The sequence below is a fragment of the Phodopus roborovskii genome, unplaced genomic scaffold, assembly GCF_943737965.1.
Source record: "Phodopus roborovskii unplaced genomic scaffold, PHOROB, whole genome shotgun sequence".
Lineage (NCBI taxonomy): Eukaryota > Metazoa > Chordata > Mammalia > Rodentia > Cricetidae > Phodopus > Phodopus roborovskii.
Genome location: NW_026125052.1, coordinates 19,349,920 through 19,367,969, shown reverse-complemented (window position 1 = coordinate 19,367,969; position 18,050 = coordinate 19,349,920). Strand labels below are relative to the sequence as shown.

The following is an 18,050-nucleotide window of genomic DNA, read 5'->3' as shown; positions in this document are numbered from 1 at the left end:
TTGGGTGTTCTCATTGACTTTCCTCTAAAGGTTTTAATGTCAAGCAGTTAAGGCCCTTCTGTGTAAACCTAGCCAGCCTTGAATAGCTCGGCTTTTACCAGAGGACCAGAGCTTGGTTCGAAGTACCAACATGAGGCTGCACACAATTGTCTGGAACTTCAACTCTGGAGGATCTGATACCCTTTTCTGGCCTTCTTAGGCCTATAAACACACGCACACACGCGCGCGCGCGCGCACACACACACACACACACACACACACACACACACACACACACACACGTAATGTGTACGGTTTTTTCGCCTGCCGTCGCCTGGTCTTGTCCTGCCGCTGCGCCAGCCCCAAATAACACACAGAGACTCTGTATTCGATATAATCTGTTGGCCTGGTTACTATTTTCTTATTGGCTAGCTCTATCTTAAGTATTAACCCATTTGTGTTAATCTATGTATTTCCACGTGGTCTTCTTACCCGGAGCCAGCTGCCGCATACTGCTTTCTCCCGACTCTCCATCTTGGCTCTCCATCCTGACTCTCCTTACTATTTCCTCTTCCTCCTTGTCTCCTAGTCCCTCCTATCTTCCTTTCCTATTGGCCAACGGTGCTTTATTTATTAACCAGAATGAGACACATATACAGAATGACATCTCCCATCACACACACACACAGATAAAAAAAAACTTTATAAAGTTAGGAGTTGTTAAGAAGTATGAGATTTGCAATTAGTGTGATCTTGGGCAAATTACTTAACTTGGAACATCAAGTTTTTCTCATTCATAAAATAAGGACAATAGGATTTATTAAACAGCCTTACTATGTAAAAGAGAACATTGGCTGACATAGTAAAAGGAAATTTAATGTTAGTAAACAGCAGTTTAACATTTTACTTTTATTTGTGTGTGTATGCAGGCACACATGTACCATGGCTGTTGGTAGGTGTGCATGTGCCTGGGCATGAAAGTCAGAGGACTACTTTTGAAAGTTGGGTCTCTGCTTCCACCTTTTTACTCCAGGGATCAAATTGAAGAAGTCAGGCTTGGAAGTAAGCATGCTGAGCCTTCTCTTGGGCCCCACGAATAGCAAGCACTTTTTGTGACTTGTCTTCTAGTACAATAATACCCTTAGTAATTATGGAACATTTTCAGTTAAGAGGCTCAGTGTTGTCAGTAGGAACGTACTAAGGTGGTCAGACTCACATTTTAAAAATGTGTCCTTGTTGCCCTGCCACAGCATATGTATGCATATATTTATATCTTTAAGACTGTACTAGTGGGTGATGATGGCAGCCCATGCCTTTAATCCTAGCACTTAGGAGGCAGAAGAAAGCAGATTTCTTGAGTTCGAGGCCAGCCTGGTCTATAGAACTAGTTCCCTGACAGCCAGGGCTGAAGATCAAAAAGGAAAAAAAAAATTGTGTTCTGTGGTATAGGTTCTAGTTACTTGATCACACAGATCATTGTAATTGACATCTTCTAGAAACTATAGTACACCATCTGATTTATTCCAGCTGCTCTTTGGGTCCTTTTCCAAGTTCTCTCTTTGACATCATTTAATAGATTTTCTTTTAGCAAAACTAGTTTGTATTTGAAGGTATTTTGGGAATTCTTAACTATCTCCCAGATGGTACTTAATGATTATACTACCTAGATAGAGTTGGTAAGCAGGTAAAAGAATGGAAGTATCAAGAAATTTTGCTTTTCTTAGGATTAATAAATTGGCAATTGGGGAGCATGCAGAAGAAAAATATCCTGTGGAGTTTCTGGAGATGATGAAGTGGGCTAAAGAGATAGAAAGGCCTTTCAGGTAGAGGTAGCACTATAATCAAAAATAAGGAGTTGGTCCGGTGGGATAGGAGTTTCTAGGTCCATGCTATCCTGATGTATACTTGCCCTGATGGTTATTTTAAGTTTCATTTTGAAGGATTCAAACTTGTGGGAAAAGCGATGTAGCAACTTTTGAGAGTATGGAATTAAGTTGATTTAAGTAAGCAAGCAAGCATAAGGTCCCAGCAAGCATAGGTGACTCAGTGATTAAGAGCACTGTCTGCTCTTCTAGAGAAGCCAGTTTCAATTCCCAGCACCCACAAGATAACTCAAAACTGTATGTAACTCCAGTTCCAAGGAAGGGATCTGACATTCTTACACAAACATACATGTAGGTGAAACACCAGTGCACATAAAATAAAACAAATCACTTAAAAAGAAAGTAAGGCCCTGCCTATCCAAAAGGGGGGAAAAAATAAGGCATAGTTTTTAGGACTGAAGTAACAGGAAGCTGTAGGAAAGCCTAGGTGTGAGTTGGTGAGGGCTTTGGCTGCACTTGTAGGATTAATAATAGGGAGGCTGTGCCAAACCTGAGTCTGAGAAATAATAATTTAGTTATAAATAAAAATTAATCATAAAGAAGGTGAAATTAGGATGGATTAGAAAGCCTTCTCTGTTGTCTTTGTAATACTATACTTTTTTATATACCATCTATTTGACTTTTATGAGACTTCAACCCCTTCACATTTCTGGTTTAAGCTTTGAAAGAGCATTTTGCTTTGATGACAATCTTAGATGTTTTCGTTGCATTGTTTGTTGTAGTCATGTATTGATTAATGCTTAATCTAGATTTTTTTTTTTTTTTTTTTTTTTCCTCCTTTTTAACTTGTAATCCATCTGTGGAACTGGTTTCTCTCAGCTCAGGTCACAGTTGAAAGACTTGTTAATGATAATTCAGTTGTCTTAAGTCTAAGTAAATGCTGGCCATTTATGATCGTGGATCAAGCTACCTTCCCAATGTTTTAAAATAATTGCCTTTTCTATAACATGTTATATATTCAAGAATATTCTTTCATATTAGCTGTGTTAGTATATTCTGGGGTTCCTGGGGTTTACTAGAGCCATGGTTTTCTTCATTGCATTTTCTCTCACTAGAAAGGAACATCAGCATTTTCTTGTCCTTGTTTTTTCATACTGAAATTTTAAGTAATGTTTAGAGCTCAACTGAAATCTTGTCAATCTTATACATATTTTTTAAACCTTCCTGCACTTAGTGGTTTTTTTTTTGTTTTGTTTTGTGTAGAGTAATGAGGTAATGTTGATTAAAAGTTCCATTAGTAGAAGCCCCATTAGAGACAGTAGGATTTTTTTGATTTTTGCTTTCGTTTTCACTATTAAGTTTTGTTGATTGTAATACTTTGTATATTGGCTAGCCAGGTGGCCTTAACCCTTCTGCAAGTACATGTTTGTGTTTCTCTGGGGTACATTACAGGTATGTCTTGTGCACTTGAGTTGCTGACTAGGGAATTATAAGGGATAAAAGCAAGGTATTCATATGTAGGTTCTGACTTAACTTTACTCAGAAGAGCACTGGGGAGAGATGTTTGCAAATTTCTAGTAAAGTTCTTAGAGAATTGTGGTTTTACTTTGCTCTCTTTGGGGGTGCACTTCACTTGTCTATACCTCCCCCCCCCCAGGCATTGCTACTGGCTTCTGTCTATTAAATTGGAGACTGTTAGATACTCTGCAATGCACAGAATTAATTGTTCTTTATTCCCATGACAAAAATTTTCAATCCAAGATGTTAGTAATGCTGTGGTTGAGAAATTGCCCTCTGGGTATATGTTTTTGGTTTTCCAAGTGCCACTTGTATTAAGGAGTTTGCCTTTGGAACTTTATCACAATTAGAATAATAGAATCACAATATAGAAGTCATGTAGTTACACTATCCAGTCTTACATCCCTCAGAATGATGCTATATGTGGTATTAATAGATTTTTTTTGCTTGTCTTGGTTTTTCGAGACAAGGTTTCTCTGTTTAGCCCTGGCTGTCCCAGAACTCACAGAGATATGCCTGCCTCTGCCTTCCAAGTGCTGGATTAAAGGTGTGTGCCACCACAGCCCAGCTTATTAGGGGTTTTTATAGAAGAAGTTCTTTATTTAGTATGGTGACATACTGTATGAATCTCAATCAGGGAAGCTTTCTGAGTTTTTTTTTTTTTTTTTTTTTAATTGAAACTTTTTATGTGTGTGCATGCCTGTGTATGTCTGTGTACATGTGTACGTATACCACAGTATACAAGTAGAGGCCAGAGGATAGCCCATAGGTGTGTGTTCTATCCTTTCACCATGTGGGTTCTAGAATCAAATTTAGGTGATCAGGCTTGGAGCACATTCCTTAATTGCCTGAACCATCTTGTCAGCCCTCCCAAAACATGTTTTCTGAATGGATTTTTTCATTTTCCTGTCTTTAAAATACTGCTTTGGAATTGAGAAACTATTGCCCAGCTCACCTTTCATATAGGTAAAATACCTTGATTTGGTGATCCTTTTGTTTCTACAAGCTTGCTTCTCAAAATGAATTTATGACAGCAGGTACTGCATAGCCAGGGACTACACAGTATTTTGGTTTTGCTTTTTTCTGAGACAAGGGTAGCCTTGGCTGGCTTAGAATAGAGATTTTCATGCCTCTGCCTCACAATTGCTGGGATTAAAAGCATGCATCACAATGCCCAGCTAAATCATCTGTTCTTGTCAGATTGTATTCTACTAGATTAGCTAAAAATAAACATGCATCAGATGAGAATTCTGTGAAGTTTTATTTAGCTCCATCAATAAATTGGAAAATATAATCTCAGCCCTAAATATGCTGCTCAGGCTGTTATTAGTATTATAGTTAATTATAGCTTTTAATGCCTTGAATTTTTTATTTTAATTTTTTATGTTTTGTTCATTGGTGTTTTGTCTGCATGTGTGAGGGTGTCAAGTCCTGGAACTGAAGTTACAAACAGTTATGAGTTGCCATGTGGGTCCTGAAAATTCAATCCCTGTTTTCTCCAGCCCTCATTCCTTGATTTCTTTGAAGAAATGTGATTTATCATAAGCTTAAATTTGACTTGCATTTTAAAAAATTATATGTATGAATGTTTTTCCTGCATGCATGCCTGTGACCCACTTGGATGCATGGTGCAAATGGAGGTCAGAAGAGAGAGGGTATTGGATCTCCTATAGCTGGAGTTGCAGTTAGATGGTTGTGAAAAGTGGCTGTAGGCAATCAAATTAAGTCCTGGAAGAGCAGCCAGTATTTTTGACCAATAAGCCATCTCTCCAGTCCCAATTGTCTTATTTAATAAGGGATTTCTGGTCCCTTTTCCCTCCTTTAATTAAAAAAGTTTTTATTGTATATGTGCATACAGGATGTGTGGGTGGGTGGGGGGCACTTGTGTTCCACAGTCTGTAGGTGGAGGTTAGAGGACAATCTGTGGAGTTGTTCTTTCCTTCCACCTTTGTATTGGTTCTGGGAATGAACTCTGATCAGTGCCTCTGAGCTTTTAGATTGTTAAATGGTGCTTTATAAGATTGAGATTGCTGTGATTGTTTTCATCAACATTTCACTTGGTTTGTTAAATTTAAGAAAGTGTACTAAGGTTGCTGGGCATAGTGGCATAGGCCTTTAATCCCAGCACTTGAGAGACAGAGGTAGGCTGATAATATCTGTGAGTTCAAGGTCAGCCTGGTCTAAAGAGTGAGTTACAGGACAGCCATAACTACATAGTTGAGACTCTTTATCTTGATTTAAAAGAAAGAAGGATGGATGGATGGATGGAAAGACAGTGTACTATAATGATTTGAGCTACTTGTATTTCTGGCTTCCTAAAACTTTTCCTTCTTATTTCCTCTCCCTTTTATATCAATAAATATAGATAGCAATGCTATATTCTGTGTTGCATGTGTATTCCTTTTTATGACTTGTTATAATTTAAATTCATGGGTCATCTCATTAGTCATCCTTTTAAAATTTTATCCCGTTTTGGTGGCTGGAGTTGGGTCTGTGGTTAAGGGCAATTTTGCTCTTGCAGTGGACATGGGTTAGGTTCCCAGCACCCACATGGTACCTAACTCAGTTTCAGGGAATCTGACATCCTATAGACATGTATATGGTATACATATATGAAGCAACACTCAAACACAAGAAGTTTTAAAAAATAATTTCAGTTTTTGAGGCAAATTCTTAATGTAGTCCAGACTGGGCTTAGACTTTCTATGTAATAGAGGTTGACCTAGAACTTCTGATCCTTCTGTGTTCTGGGATTATTGGTGTGTGCTACCACACCTTGCTTTACAAGCCACATTATGAAATAATTTAAAAAAATTGAAGCTATAAAAAAAGTCGTAAATTGATTTCTTTTTAAAATGACAATTACAACTAATGAAGTAAATTCTCCATATCTAGTCTTTTGGTGATTTCTTATGTGTGTGAGTATTTAGTATAATGATATTTTGGCAGATTCTACACACACACACACACACACACACACACGCACACGCACACGCACCCCGTATGTATATACATATGAATTACAAGGTCTTATGTGGGCTTGAGAGATGGCTCAATGGCTAAAAACTCTTGCTGTTCTCCCTGAGGACCTGAATTGGTTTCTCAGCAACCACCAATTGCTTGACTCTCTAGCTCTAGAGGATCTAATGCCCTCTTTTGTCCTCTGTGGTTACCTCATACCCCCACTTCCACATCTGCACAGTTTTTTCGTGTATATAAAATGTTCTGTGGGAGTTCCTTTTTGACACAGGGTCTGACTTTGTAACCCTGGCTGACTTGGAATTCATTATATAGAGGAAATTGACCTCAAACTCACAAGAGATCTGCCTGTCTCTGCCTCTTTGAGTGCTAGGATGAAAGGTGTGCACCACTACACCCAGTGAATTTATTTCTTACACATTAACCATTGTGCCCAGATTATAATAGCCAAATTTTGGCCAGGTAATAAGCTAAGTAAATGAAAATGTCTTACGTAGTCATCATAGCAGTCTTAAAAAATAGGCAGTGTAGGTCTATAGCTTGATGAAGAGGCTGAGGAAACAGAATAGTTAAGTAATTGCTAGCAGGTGGTGATGTGACCCCAGACCTGCTCACTTGAGCCTGTGTTCTCCCTAACTGTGAATACTTGCCCAAAGTGAAAGTTGTTCCTCTTTTTAGATAGATAGGAGGACTGGTGTAGTGGATGCTCTCAGGACTTCATTTTCACCTTTAAAAGTTCTTGATAATTTAATGGCATATTATTTGTAACTTAAGCACTTAGGAAGGTGGAGAGAGAAGGAACTCCTTCAAGTAGGAGGTCAGGCTATGTGAGAATTTATCTCAACCCCTAAGATAAAACTTAATCAGTTCAGTTTTTATACATTAAAATCATGTGAATTTTCTAGCAAGCATTTGGTCACCGCTAATCTTTTTTTTTTAAGTTTGTTTAAGCTCATGGTTCTCTGTACAGTTCTTCAAAATACCAATTTTCACCTGAAAACCCTGATTTTATCATTGCCAGCATATATTACTAGTGATTTTCTTTGAAGCCATTTTACTTTGTTCATTTTATAACAGAATTTGCTAATGACCCAGGGTTTTTTGTTTGTTTGTTTTTGAAGTATGGTCTAGCTAAGTATCTCAGTCTGGCATCAAACAGTGTCCCAAGGCTGCCAGACTGTGTTCCTGTGCCTTGTACTTGTTTGAATAGTCATAGCTTATTTGTCCTGCCACAGAAAGATAGTACTCCATGGGTTGGAGAGATGGCTCAGCAGTAAAGAGTTCTTGCTGATTGTGCAGAAGACCCTGGTTCAGTTCCCAGTACCCATACAGCAACTGGATGATCCAGTTCCAGGGGATTCCTTGTTGTTTTCTGACCTCTGTCTGGCAGAGTCATGCATGAGATGCCCATACATACACATATGCATATATGGAGGAAGAACATTTATACACATAAAAATAAATTTTTATTAAAAGATGGTATTCCAAGAAGGTTGGTTCAGCTTGGCAATGTAAAATAGTACGAGGACTGAGAGATGGGTTGGTTGTTAAGAGCACTGATTACTTTTCCAGAGGACTGGGGTTCTAGTTCCAGTGCTCATATAGTGGTTCTCTACCATCTTAAACTTCAGTTCTAGAGGATCCAATGCCCGCTCCTGAATTCCTCAGGCACCAGTCACACACTAAAATCTTCACAAACAAATATTTTTAAATGTGGTAGTTTTTCCTGAGACTTCATAAAGCTGATTTTTTTTTACTCATACTTTTCCTTTCAACACAGACTATTAAAAACATACTTGGGGGGGGGTCAAGAGTTAATAAAATCCTGGAGGAGCACACCTATTTGTTATCCCATATGAAATGGTCAGCCCTGAATAAAAGTAACATGATACAGACTGAACAGATTATATTTAGGAATGTAACAACTAATAAAAAAAGGCCATGAATTTGAAAAAAGACCAATGAAGGATATATGAGAGGGTTTGGAGAGGACAGGGAAAGGGTAAATGATGTAACTATCTGGAAAATTAAAAAGTTTTAAAATTAATAAAATCCATAATCTTTACTGTGTCATCAAGAACATCTTTTTAAAAATAAACTAATAGTTAATTTTGTGAATGTATTTGGGCTCATGCAATAGAACAAGTGTGGAAACCAGGACAAATTGAAGGAATGGACTAAACCCAGAGGGTCAAGTTTGATGGCAAGCATCTTTACTTGCTGGGTCATCTAACAGGCCCAAGAACATCTTGAATGTAATTAGCTTTTTTTTTTTTTTTTTTTTTAAAGCTGCAAGTGAGGAATACTTTGACTACTTTCATTGTTTGGTGCTATTGTCTTGGTTTGTTTGAAGATACCAACAGTTTTGCTTGTCTTTTTTTTTGTTTTTGTTTTTGTTTTTGTTTTTTTTTTTTTTGTTTTTTACCCCCATTGCAAATGTTAACACAGTTTGTAAAGGGCAGGACCAGCAGAGATGTCTCAGTGGGCCTAAGGCACTTAGTGCCTGAGTTCCATTCCTAAGTCCCACATGGTACAATGAGAGGACCAGATTCTTCACACTAATTTCCTTCCAGAGTTGTGTTATGGCATCCACACACACACCCTATAGAAAAATAAATTAATTTTTCTTTTGTTTTTTAATGATTATTTTTATATTATGTGAATTGGTCTTTTGCTTGTCTGTCTGTCTGTCTGTCTGTCTGTCTGTGAGGGTGTCAGATCTGGAGCTGGAATTAAGTTGAGAGTTGCTATGTGAGTGCTGGTAATTAATTGAACCTTGGTCCTCTGGAAGATCACACATTACTCTTAACTGCTGAGCCATCTCTAGGCCCCAATAAACTTTTTTTTTTTTTTTTTTAAGCGAATGATGTTTTGTTATGAGCACTTTCCTGCCATTCTGGTCCCAGAGCTGTGTCAGTCCCAAATTAACACACAGAGACTATTAGTTATAAAGCTGTTGGTCAATGGCTAGAGTTTCTTATTGGCTAGCTCTGTCTTAAATTAAGTATTAATCCATAATTACTAATATATGTGTTTCTTTATGATCTTATCTTACCAAGAACGTCAGACTTGTGTCCTCTCCTCCTGAGATCACATTGTGACTGGACTATGTTTCCCAGAATCCTACACCTCTACTAGTCCTACCTGTCTTGCTTTCTTTTTGGCCAACAGTGCTTTACTCATTAACCAATAAGAGAAACATATTTACAGAATGGCATCTCCCATTGATGTTTTAGTATTATTGGAATTCTCTGGCCACACACTATAGGCATATGTGTGCCTATAAGCACAAGTTGGTACACATACCAACAGCAATAGCAACCAAATGTGTGTGGGGGGGGGATATGTATTGAGATGCCTAGAGTTACAGAGATTGGGCTTATAGGGATAGTTGATATAGTCCTTTATATAGGTTTCCCTTTGCTTCCAGACCCATATAGATGAACCAGGAATGAAGAAGCAGCAGTTAATTGAGGTATGTCATTAAGGAAATGAGGCAGGGTGAGAAAGGGAAAGGTTTATTGAAAGAAGAAAGTGAATTCTGAATTTCCAGAGAGGATTAGAAAGTTGATTAGTGCAGTTTAGAAAACTTCTGAGAGTTAGTGCTTCTCATACTAGTAGCTGTTGCTAAGGAAGTGAGTTGAGGGAGAAGGCAAAAGGTAGGGATCTTGGACAGTACCAACATTTTAGGAGGTTTGAAAGGAAGGAAAGAATAGATTATAATGTCAAGAATATCAGGAAAGAAAATTTCAAGAAAGTCCACACTACTTAAGTAAAAGTCAGAATGGGACTGTAGATATTTAATAGTAGTTGGATAATGATATTACTGGTTAACTTTTCCTGGAGTGTGATAGTGAATAGTGTAAAGGCAACTGTAACTATTCCTTTGAAGTGTTTGGGGGAAGGGGAAGAGAGTTATGTTGGGTTATTAATTCAAAGACACAGATTTACTGAAAAATAGCCCAGTAGAAAAGATACTATGTGCTATCTGAAAGAAGAAAATTCATGAAGCAAAGTGATAGTTAGCCTGATAATAACACTCCAAATTTGTAAGGAAGGAGCTAATGAAAACTGGGTTCTTGGCCAGAAAAATAACACAGAGCCATAAGATTTTGGCATACAGTTTTTTTTAATGAGAATAAGAAATGGTTTTTTTTTTTCTATTAGTGGGTAGTCATCTTATATGGTCATATTAAATCTAGTAATTTGACATTTAAAGAGGGTCAACCCCCTCCCCAGTTTGGTTTTAGAGACCCGGTTTCTATTTGTGGCCCTGGATGTCCTGGAACTCACTTTGTAGATCAGGTTAAGCTCAAACCCAGATCCTCCTACCTCTGCATCCAGAGTGCTGGGATTAAAGGTGTGTGCCACCTGGCAAAGAGGTTTTCTTTTAAATACATATAATTGCAATTATTTGTGATTATTCAGAATGCAACTTTTATTTTGATACTATTCAGTCTGTAGTTAACAAGTGATAAGAAGGGTAAAGTTATTTTCTTGTGAAAGCATTGTGTTCCTCTCCTTCCCCTAGGTGAAAGACATCTTTGGGCTCCAGAATGGTTCCTTAGTTAATTCTCTTTATTTGGAGGCAGAGTTTGGACAATAGCCTTAAGTGGTGCTTCTTTTGAAAATGTTTGTTGATTTTGAATGTACTTGCATTTCTGACTTCCTTTTCTCTCTCTCTTTCAGTCTGTTCTCAGGGGAGGCAGTAAGGGGCCGTGGAGCTGGCCTCAGCACTGGGAGAGGCTGGACTTCCTGTCTCTCTGTGCTGAATGGCTGCGATGGCGCCCGCTCTCACTGACGCAGCAGCTGAAGCACACCACATCCGGTTCAAACTGGCTCCCCCATCCTCCACCTTGTCCCCTGGCAGTGCCGAAAATAACGGCAGTGCCAATATCCTTATTTCTGCCAACGGAACCAAAAGAAAAGCCATTGCTGCAGAGGATTCCGGTCTAGACTTCCGAAATAATCCTACCAAGGAAGACCTGGGAAAACTGCAACCATTGGTGGCATCTTATCTCTGCTCTGATGTAACATCTGTTCCTGCAAAAGAGTCTTTGAAATTACAAGGGGTTTTCAGCAAGCAGACAGTCCTTAAATCTCATCCTCTTTTATCTCAGTCCTATGATCTACGAGCTGAGCTGTTGGGGAGACAGCCAGTTTTGGAGTTTTCCTTAGAAAACCTTAGAACCATGAATACAAGTGGTCAGACAGCTCTGCCACAAGCGCCTGTGAATGGGTTGGCTAAGAAATTGACTAAAAGTTCAACACATTCGGATCATGACAATTCCAGTTCCCTCAATGGGGGAAAACGGTCTCTCACTTCATCTGCTCTGCAGGGAGGTGAAGTGGGAAGATCTGACTCTGGGAACTTGAAGGGGGGTATGACCAATTGCACTCTTCCACATAGAAGCCTTGATATAGAACACACAACTCTATATAGCAATAATAGCGCTGCAAACAAATCTTCTGTTAATTCCATGGAACAGCCGGCACTTCAAGGAAGCAGTAGGTTATCACCTAGTACAGACTCCAGCTCTAACTTGACAAATGTTAAGTTAGAGGTCAAAAAATCTCCACTGTCTTCCATTCTTTTCAGTGCTTTAGACTCTGACTCAAGGATAACAGCTTTACTGAGGCGGCAGGCTGATATTGAGATCCGCGCCCGCAGGTTACAGAAGAGATTACAGGTTGTGCAAGCCAAGCAGGTGGAAAGGCATTTACAGCACCAACTGGGTGGATTTTTAGAGAAGACATTGAGTAAACTGCCAAACTTGGAATCCTTGAGGTCCCGGAGCCAGTTGATGTTGACCCGAAAAGCTGAAGCTGCCTTGAGAAAAGCTGCCAGTGAAACTACCACTTCAGAAGGACTTAGCAACTTCTTGAAAAGTGATTCAATTTCAGAAGAATTGGAGAGATTTACAGCTAGTGGCATAGCCAACCTGCGGTGCAGTGAGCAAGCATTTGATTCAGATGTCACGGACAGCAGTTCAGGAGGGGAGTCTGATATTGAAGAGGAAGAACTGACTCGAGCTGATCCTGAGCAATGCCATGTACCCCTGTGAGTAGAACCCATGATGATGGCAGTTATTCTTGAAAAATGTTGGGGCAATATTTAAGTAAATCCCCATTTTGTAAAGAATACATTCTTGTATATTCTTACATATTAATAACTAGGTTCTGTTAATCTTTTTCTAGTTTTAGGTAAGTAAATGCATATATCTGAAGTGGAGAAATGGAAGGTATTTCTGCTATAATATTGTTGCTCTGTGCTAAAAGTTTTCCTTTTTAAGTCTTCACTGAAAAGAAACTGGGAAACATTGAATTGATTTTTTTTTTTTTTTTTTTTTTTTTGAAACTATAGGACATTTTAAGCTTTAATGTGTAACTTGACATTTTATTGTTTGTAGGAAGTTGGGACAAGTGATAGTTAAGTTAAATTGGTTGAAATTTAAGAGTGCTTTCCACTGCACTTTCAACATAACTGGTCTACCATGTTACATGACATTTTCTTTGTTTTAGAAGAGCAAGCCTGTTTACCCCTCTGCTTTCAATTCTCCTCTAACAGTCAACATAGAGAAGACATCCATGACCATGAATAGTTTGACAATTTCTCTTTATCAACAATCAAGTAGTCACTTGTAATGGATATCATCTGATTGACTTATAATTTAATTTTAATTCAGATACTTCTAGAGTTAATTGTGCCAGATCTCACAGTAGGAGATTATGGTCTTCAAGGTTGCCCTCTAGTATTATTTCAGATGCCAATTGCAAACCCCAGATTGTTTTATCGGTTCTTCTGACTACTTGGCTATAAATCAATATTCTTAAAATTTGGTCCTCACATTTGATTAATTTGCCTCAGCAACTCAATACTCAAAAACACTGTCTTAATATTTAACCAAGAAAACAGATGAATACATGCATATTGGTGAGATGTGAGAAAGGCACAAATTCAGTGCCTTTTCTGGATATTTTATTTTCTAAGAACTTAGTGGATCCAGCTATCTTGACATTCTAGACTCTGTTCTTTTTTATTTTTATGGGGAAGTTTGGTTGGATAGGTATGAAATCATAATTACCTAAGTTGTCATTGGTGATGATGTTTATTCTCTTTCACTTCTGTTTGGTGGGTAAGATCCAAAATTCCAATGATTTTAGTACTTTGGTGCCAGGAGACAAAGACCAATATGTATTTCATAGAATCATATTCTAAGGCCTTAGTAGAAAATGCTTCAGAATATTTTTACTACTACTACTACTACGACTACTATTATTATTGTTATTGTTATTTGGTTTTTCAAGACAGGGTTTCTCCTGTGTTGCTTTGGAGCCTATCTTGGAACCCGCTCTGTAGACCAGGCTGGTCTCAAACTCAAAGAGATTCATTTGCCTGCCTCTGCCTCCTGAGTGCTGGGGTTAATGGTGTGTACTATCAATGCCCATCCAGAATATTTTATTTTATTACTTTTTTTTCTGCTCCTGGAACACGAACCCGGAAGAGAATATTTTAGAAATTTACCCTTTTATGTAACCAGTTTTTACTTCTTGATTCTGTTCTTTAAATTGTGTGTGTGTGTGTGTGTTTGTTTGTTTTGTCTTAAAATTTTTAATCACAGCACTCAGGAAGCAGAGGCAGATGGATCTCTATGAGTTCAAGGCCAACCTGGTCTACAGAATGAGTTCCAGCATAGGCTCCAAAACTACGCAGAAAAACCCTGTCAACAAAAATAAACAAACAAAAAAGTGTATTGTGGCCAGGTGGTGGTGATACATACCTTTAATCCCAACACTCAAGAGGCAAGAGACAGGATTATCTCTGAGTTCAAGGCCAGTTTGGTCTACAGAGCTAGTTCCAGGGCAAAGAGGGCTACACAGAGAAACTCTTGTCTCCACCCACTCCCCCCTAAAAAAAAAAAAAAAAAAAAAAAAAAAAAAAAATTTTTTGTGAACCAAATGTGGGGCTGGTACTTTTAGAGGTCAGGAGAGGACATGTATGGAATCTCATGAAAATGGAGTTACAGATTGTTATGAGCTGATGTGTGTATACCAGACCTTGGTCCTTTGCTAGAAGAGCAAATGCTCTTAACCACTGAGCTGACTCTTAGCTCTTGTTCTTATTTTGTGAAGCTAGTTGTAATATGCAGCTTAGGCTGGCCTTTATTCAAAATCATCCTGCCTCAGTCTTCTGAGAATTACAGGTGTGTACCACCGTACCCAGCTAGAAGTGGTTTTTTTTTTTTTTTTTTTTTTTTTTAATTTATCAGAGTTAATATTTTGTATAAAGTTTTATGGTCTTCAAAATCTGTTTTTATAAAATAGTACATAATCTCAGGATAGCATATCTTTCCTCCCTTCTTCCCTTCCTGCCTCCCTTCTTTCTCTCTCCCTCTGCCCCCCTCTTTCTCTCCCCACCTCCCAAATCAGGGTTCCTGTGTTTAGCCCTGGCTGTCCTCAAACTCAGACAGATCAGTCCGCTACATCTGCCTCCCAAGTGCTAGGATTAAAGGTGTGCACCACCACCACCCAACTTAGCTATTTTTTGTCTTACATTCATATACCTTTTTGGGGTGGGGGGCTTTTGATACAGGTTTTCTTTGTTTAATAGCTCTGGGTGTGCTATAGCTGGCTTTATAGGCCAGACTGGGCTTGAACTCAGATCTGCCTCTGCTTCCCAGTTGCTAAGATTAAAGGCCCCCACACCTGTCCTACCTTTACTATTTGTTAGATTCGTGAGAGCAGGGATAGGCTGTATATTTGAAAGTAGATCTGCCTCTTTTGCTAGAGACATGCAGTCTGCTTTTCTAGACAAGCCTGAATATATAGAGATGCTTAAAAATAGTTTTTCTCCTTGATGCTAATAAAAAGGTGATTCATTTTCATTGGAAAGTTTGATGTTGAGACAGCTATGCTTTTTGTCAATGAATTAGTTGCTTTATCAAATTTGTTTATATTAGCCACACGGATAATACTACTATGTATCTAACAGGAAACTTTGAGGGTTCCTTCATGCCTGTCTTCCAACATTTTTTAAAAGATATAACAATCATTGCATTTGAAACATGGTAAATCCTATGAAATTACTTTGTTTGTAAACATTCAGCCAGTGTGGTGGTGTTCATTTTTAGTTCCAGCACTCAGGCAGAGGCAGTTGAGTGAGTTGAGAGCCAACTTAGTCTACATAGTAAGTTCCAAGCCAGACAGCTTAGACCCTGTCGTGCTCCCAAAATTTTAAATAAACAAACAAACAAACAAACAAATAAATGTAATCTGTATTTTAATGCATTTTAATCTGTATGCACGCTGTGTTCGGGTTATATTACACTGAATGCATTTTTGTGTTTTTGTAGTTTTTAAGAGTGTTTGGATCCAGTGTGAAATCTGATTCAGAGGGCTGAAAATATAATTTATTGGTTGGGCACTTTTGTAGCATGCACAAAGGCGCTGGGTTCAGTCCCAAGCATTCCTCACTCCCACATAAAGAAACTACAATCAAAACCAAATTAACAACCCTCAAACAAAAACTGGGTACCCAAGGAGAGAACTTAATCTACAAGATAACTGTAGTCATTGAGACATTTACAAGCTTCTGTTGGTTTGGGCTGTTTTTGTTTTGTTTTGTTTTGTTTTGTTTCAAAGACAGGGTTTCTCTCTGTAGCCCTGACTGTCCTGGAACTAGCTCTTTAGACCAGACTGGCATCAAACTCAGAGATCTGTCAGCCTCTTACTCCCTAGTGCTGGATTAAAGGGATGCACCACCACTGCCTACCTGGCAAGGATTCTACCCTAAGGGCTGATAAACAGGTGATTGTTGCTGTGCCTTAAGAGTTGCTGAGAGCAAAACATAAAGGCTTCTTGAATTAGGTGCAAGTACATACTACCAGCTGAGCTACTTCCTCAGCCCAAAAAAGTGAGTATCCTTTCAAACTTCATTCTTTGATTCATGTTGTTTTTCTGTTCTTCTTTCATGCTTTAGTTTTGGGCTTAATTTATGCCATCATGTGTTTCATTTTCATACTATCCTCCTGAAGCCTATTTCAAATCAGTTACCTCAAAATAAACTTTTTGGTTGTGCAATTCAGTGACAGTGAAGCACTTTCTTGAATTTTGGATGTTCTTGATTGCAGTGGAACTTCTGTAGTAGAATGGATTTCTATTGGATTTCTTGTAGGTCTTGTAGCTTTTTGTCTGTTTTTAAGGTACTCTGTAATGCTGCATATTATAGTTCCTCTTTGAAATTAAAGATGCAGAGATGCTGCTGCCAAAAGTGTCGGTCAGGTTGTTCTGTTACTTTTCTATTCTTTCATTTCCACAGTGATAGGGTAGAAGAAAATTCAACCAGAGGGACTAAGTTGTCATCTCTGATAGATCATCTGTTGGGTGGATGAGGTGGTGGTAGTGAATATGAGCAAAATGCATAATATAAATTATCAAAAAACAAAATAAAAGCAACAACAAAAGATAAAAAAATATTGGCTTCAGGACTGAACATGAGTATTTTTTTCTTTCAAAAACTAGTTTATTGAAGCTATTGGTTTTGGTTTTATTTTGGTATTTGATTTGCTTAATATCTCAAATTTAATGCCTCTTTTTCTGTGATCTGTGTGAGACAAAGATACCTCATCCCAATTCTTTCCCCCTTTTGATTTCTTGATAGTAGATAGTGAAATTTGCTTGATGCTTGTGGGATTCTGAAGGAAGTTAGGTAAAAGGAATTTGATTCATTAACTGCTGCAGATGTACTCCTGCTAGTTTCTGGCACTTGACTGGTTTTCATTCTGTAAAGTAGAAAGTACTTTTATTGTGTTAGGGCTGTCATATACTTTTTCTGTGTGGAACTCTGCAGGTGAATAAATTAAGCCTTGCCAAAGGAATTCTTGTGAGTGGAGAATACCGTGAAACAGTGTCTGATACATAACAATGTAAGGTAAATACATTGGTAGAAATGAAATAGCAAGAGATTTCAGTGGAATTGTAAACAATGGGTATTAGAAATGAACCTTGAGTGATGGTTCAGATTTTGATAGGCAGATTTTTTGGGAGAAATTGGCCTTGCGGTCTACCAAGGTAGATCAGTACAGGAAGACTGGACAATGAACACTGGGAACACAGTTTAAAAGTTATGGAATTATGGTGGCTAAAAGACATGTTGGACACCAGTCAGAATAGGCAGAAGTGATAATATTGTAAGAGGAAAGGAGGGTAATTCTAGGTAAGTGCTCTTATCAGTGATACAAAGCCTCTGGGCCCCCAAGTAGATCTTTTGAGATAGTGTTTTATGTTTTCTTTCTCTCTTACTTTTCCATGTGCTTAGAGCTGATAAATGTTTTATAAGCATGTGCTTGTTGCTTATGAAAATATATTACTAAAAAGGGTATGGGGAACACAGGCCTATGACCCCAGCATTTGGGAACCATAAGCTTTCTCAGGAGGACTTAGTGGTGCATTCCTTTAATCCTAGGACCTTGGAGACAGAGGCAGGTGGAGCTCTGAGTTCAAGGCCAGTTTACTCACAATCCTGGACTATACAGAGCTGCGTTTCTTAACTTTCCTAATGGCTGGGACTCTATCACGGTTCCTCATGTTTTGGTGATTCCCAACTATAAAATTACTGCTGCTTCATTACTGTAATTTTGCTTCTGTTTTGAATTGTAATATAAATGTCTTTGTTTTGCAGTGGTCTTAGGCGACTCCTCTGAAAAAGGATCCCTTGACCACAAAGGGTAGGGACCCTCAAATTGATGTAGA

General features: G+C 38.3%; 1 protein-coding gene across 8 annotated transcripts in view; it reads left to right on the top strand.

The window, feature by feature from the left end:
* Positions 1 to 18,050, top strand: part of Kansl1 (KAT8 regulatory NSL complex subunit 1) — a 124,049-nt gene that overhangs the window by 34,013 nt on the left and 71,986 nt on the right. For 6 of the 8 annotated variants that reach the window (XM_051178730.1, XM_051178724.1, XM_051178743.1 and 3 more), the window contains one exon: positions 10,989 to 12,360. In XM_051178730.1, coding sequence (XP_051034687.1) covers positions 11,072 to 12,360 — 1,289 coding nt within the window. In that variant the 5' untranslated portion in view covers positions 10,989 to 11,071. Of the gene's footprint in view, positions 1 to 9,729; positions 9,775 to 10,988; positions 12,361 to 18,050 lie in introns of all 8 variants that reach the window. The other 2 variants (XM_051178715.1, XM_051178721.1) reach the window with 1 other exon arrangement.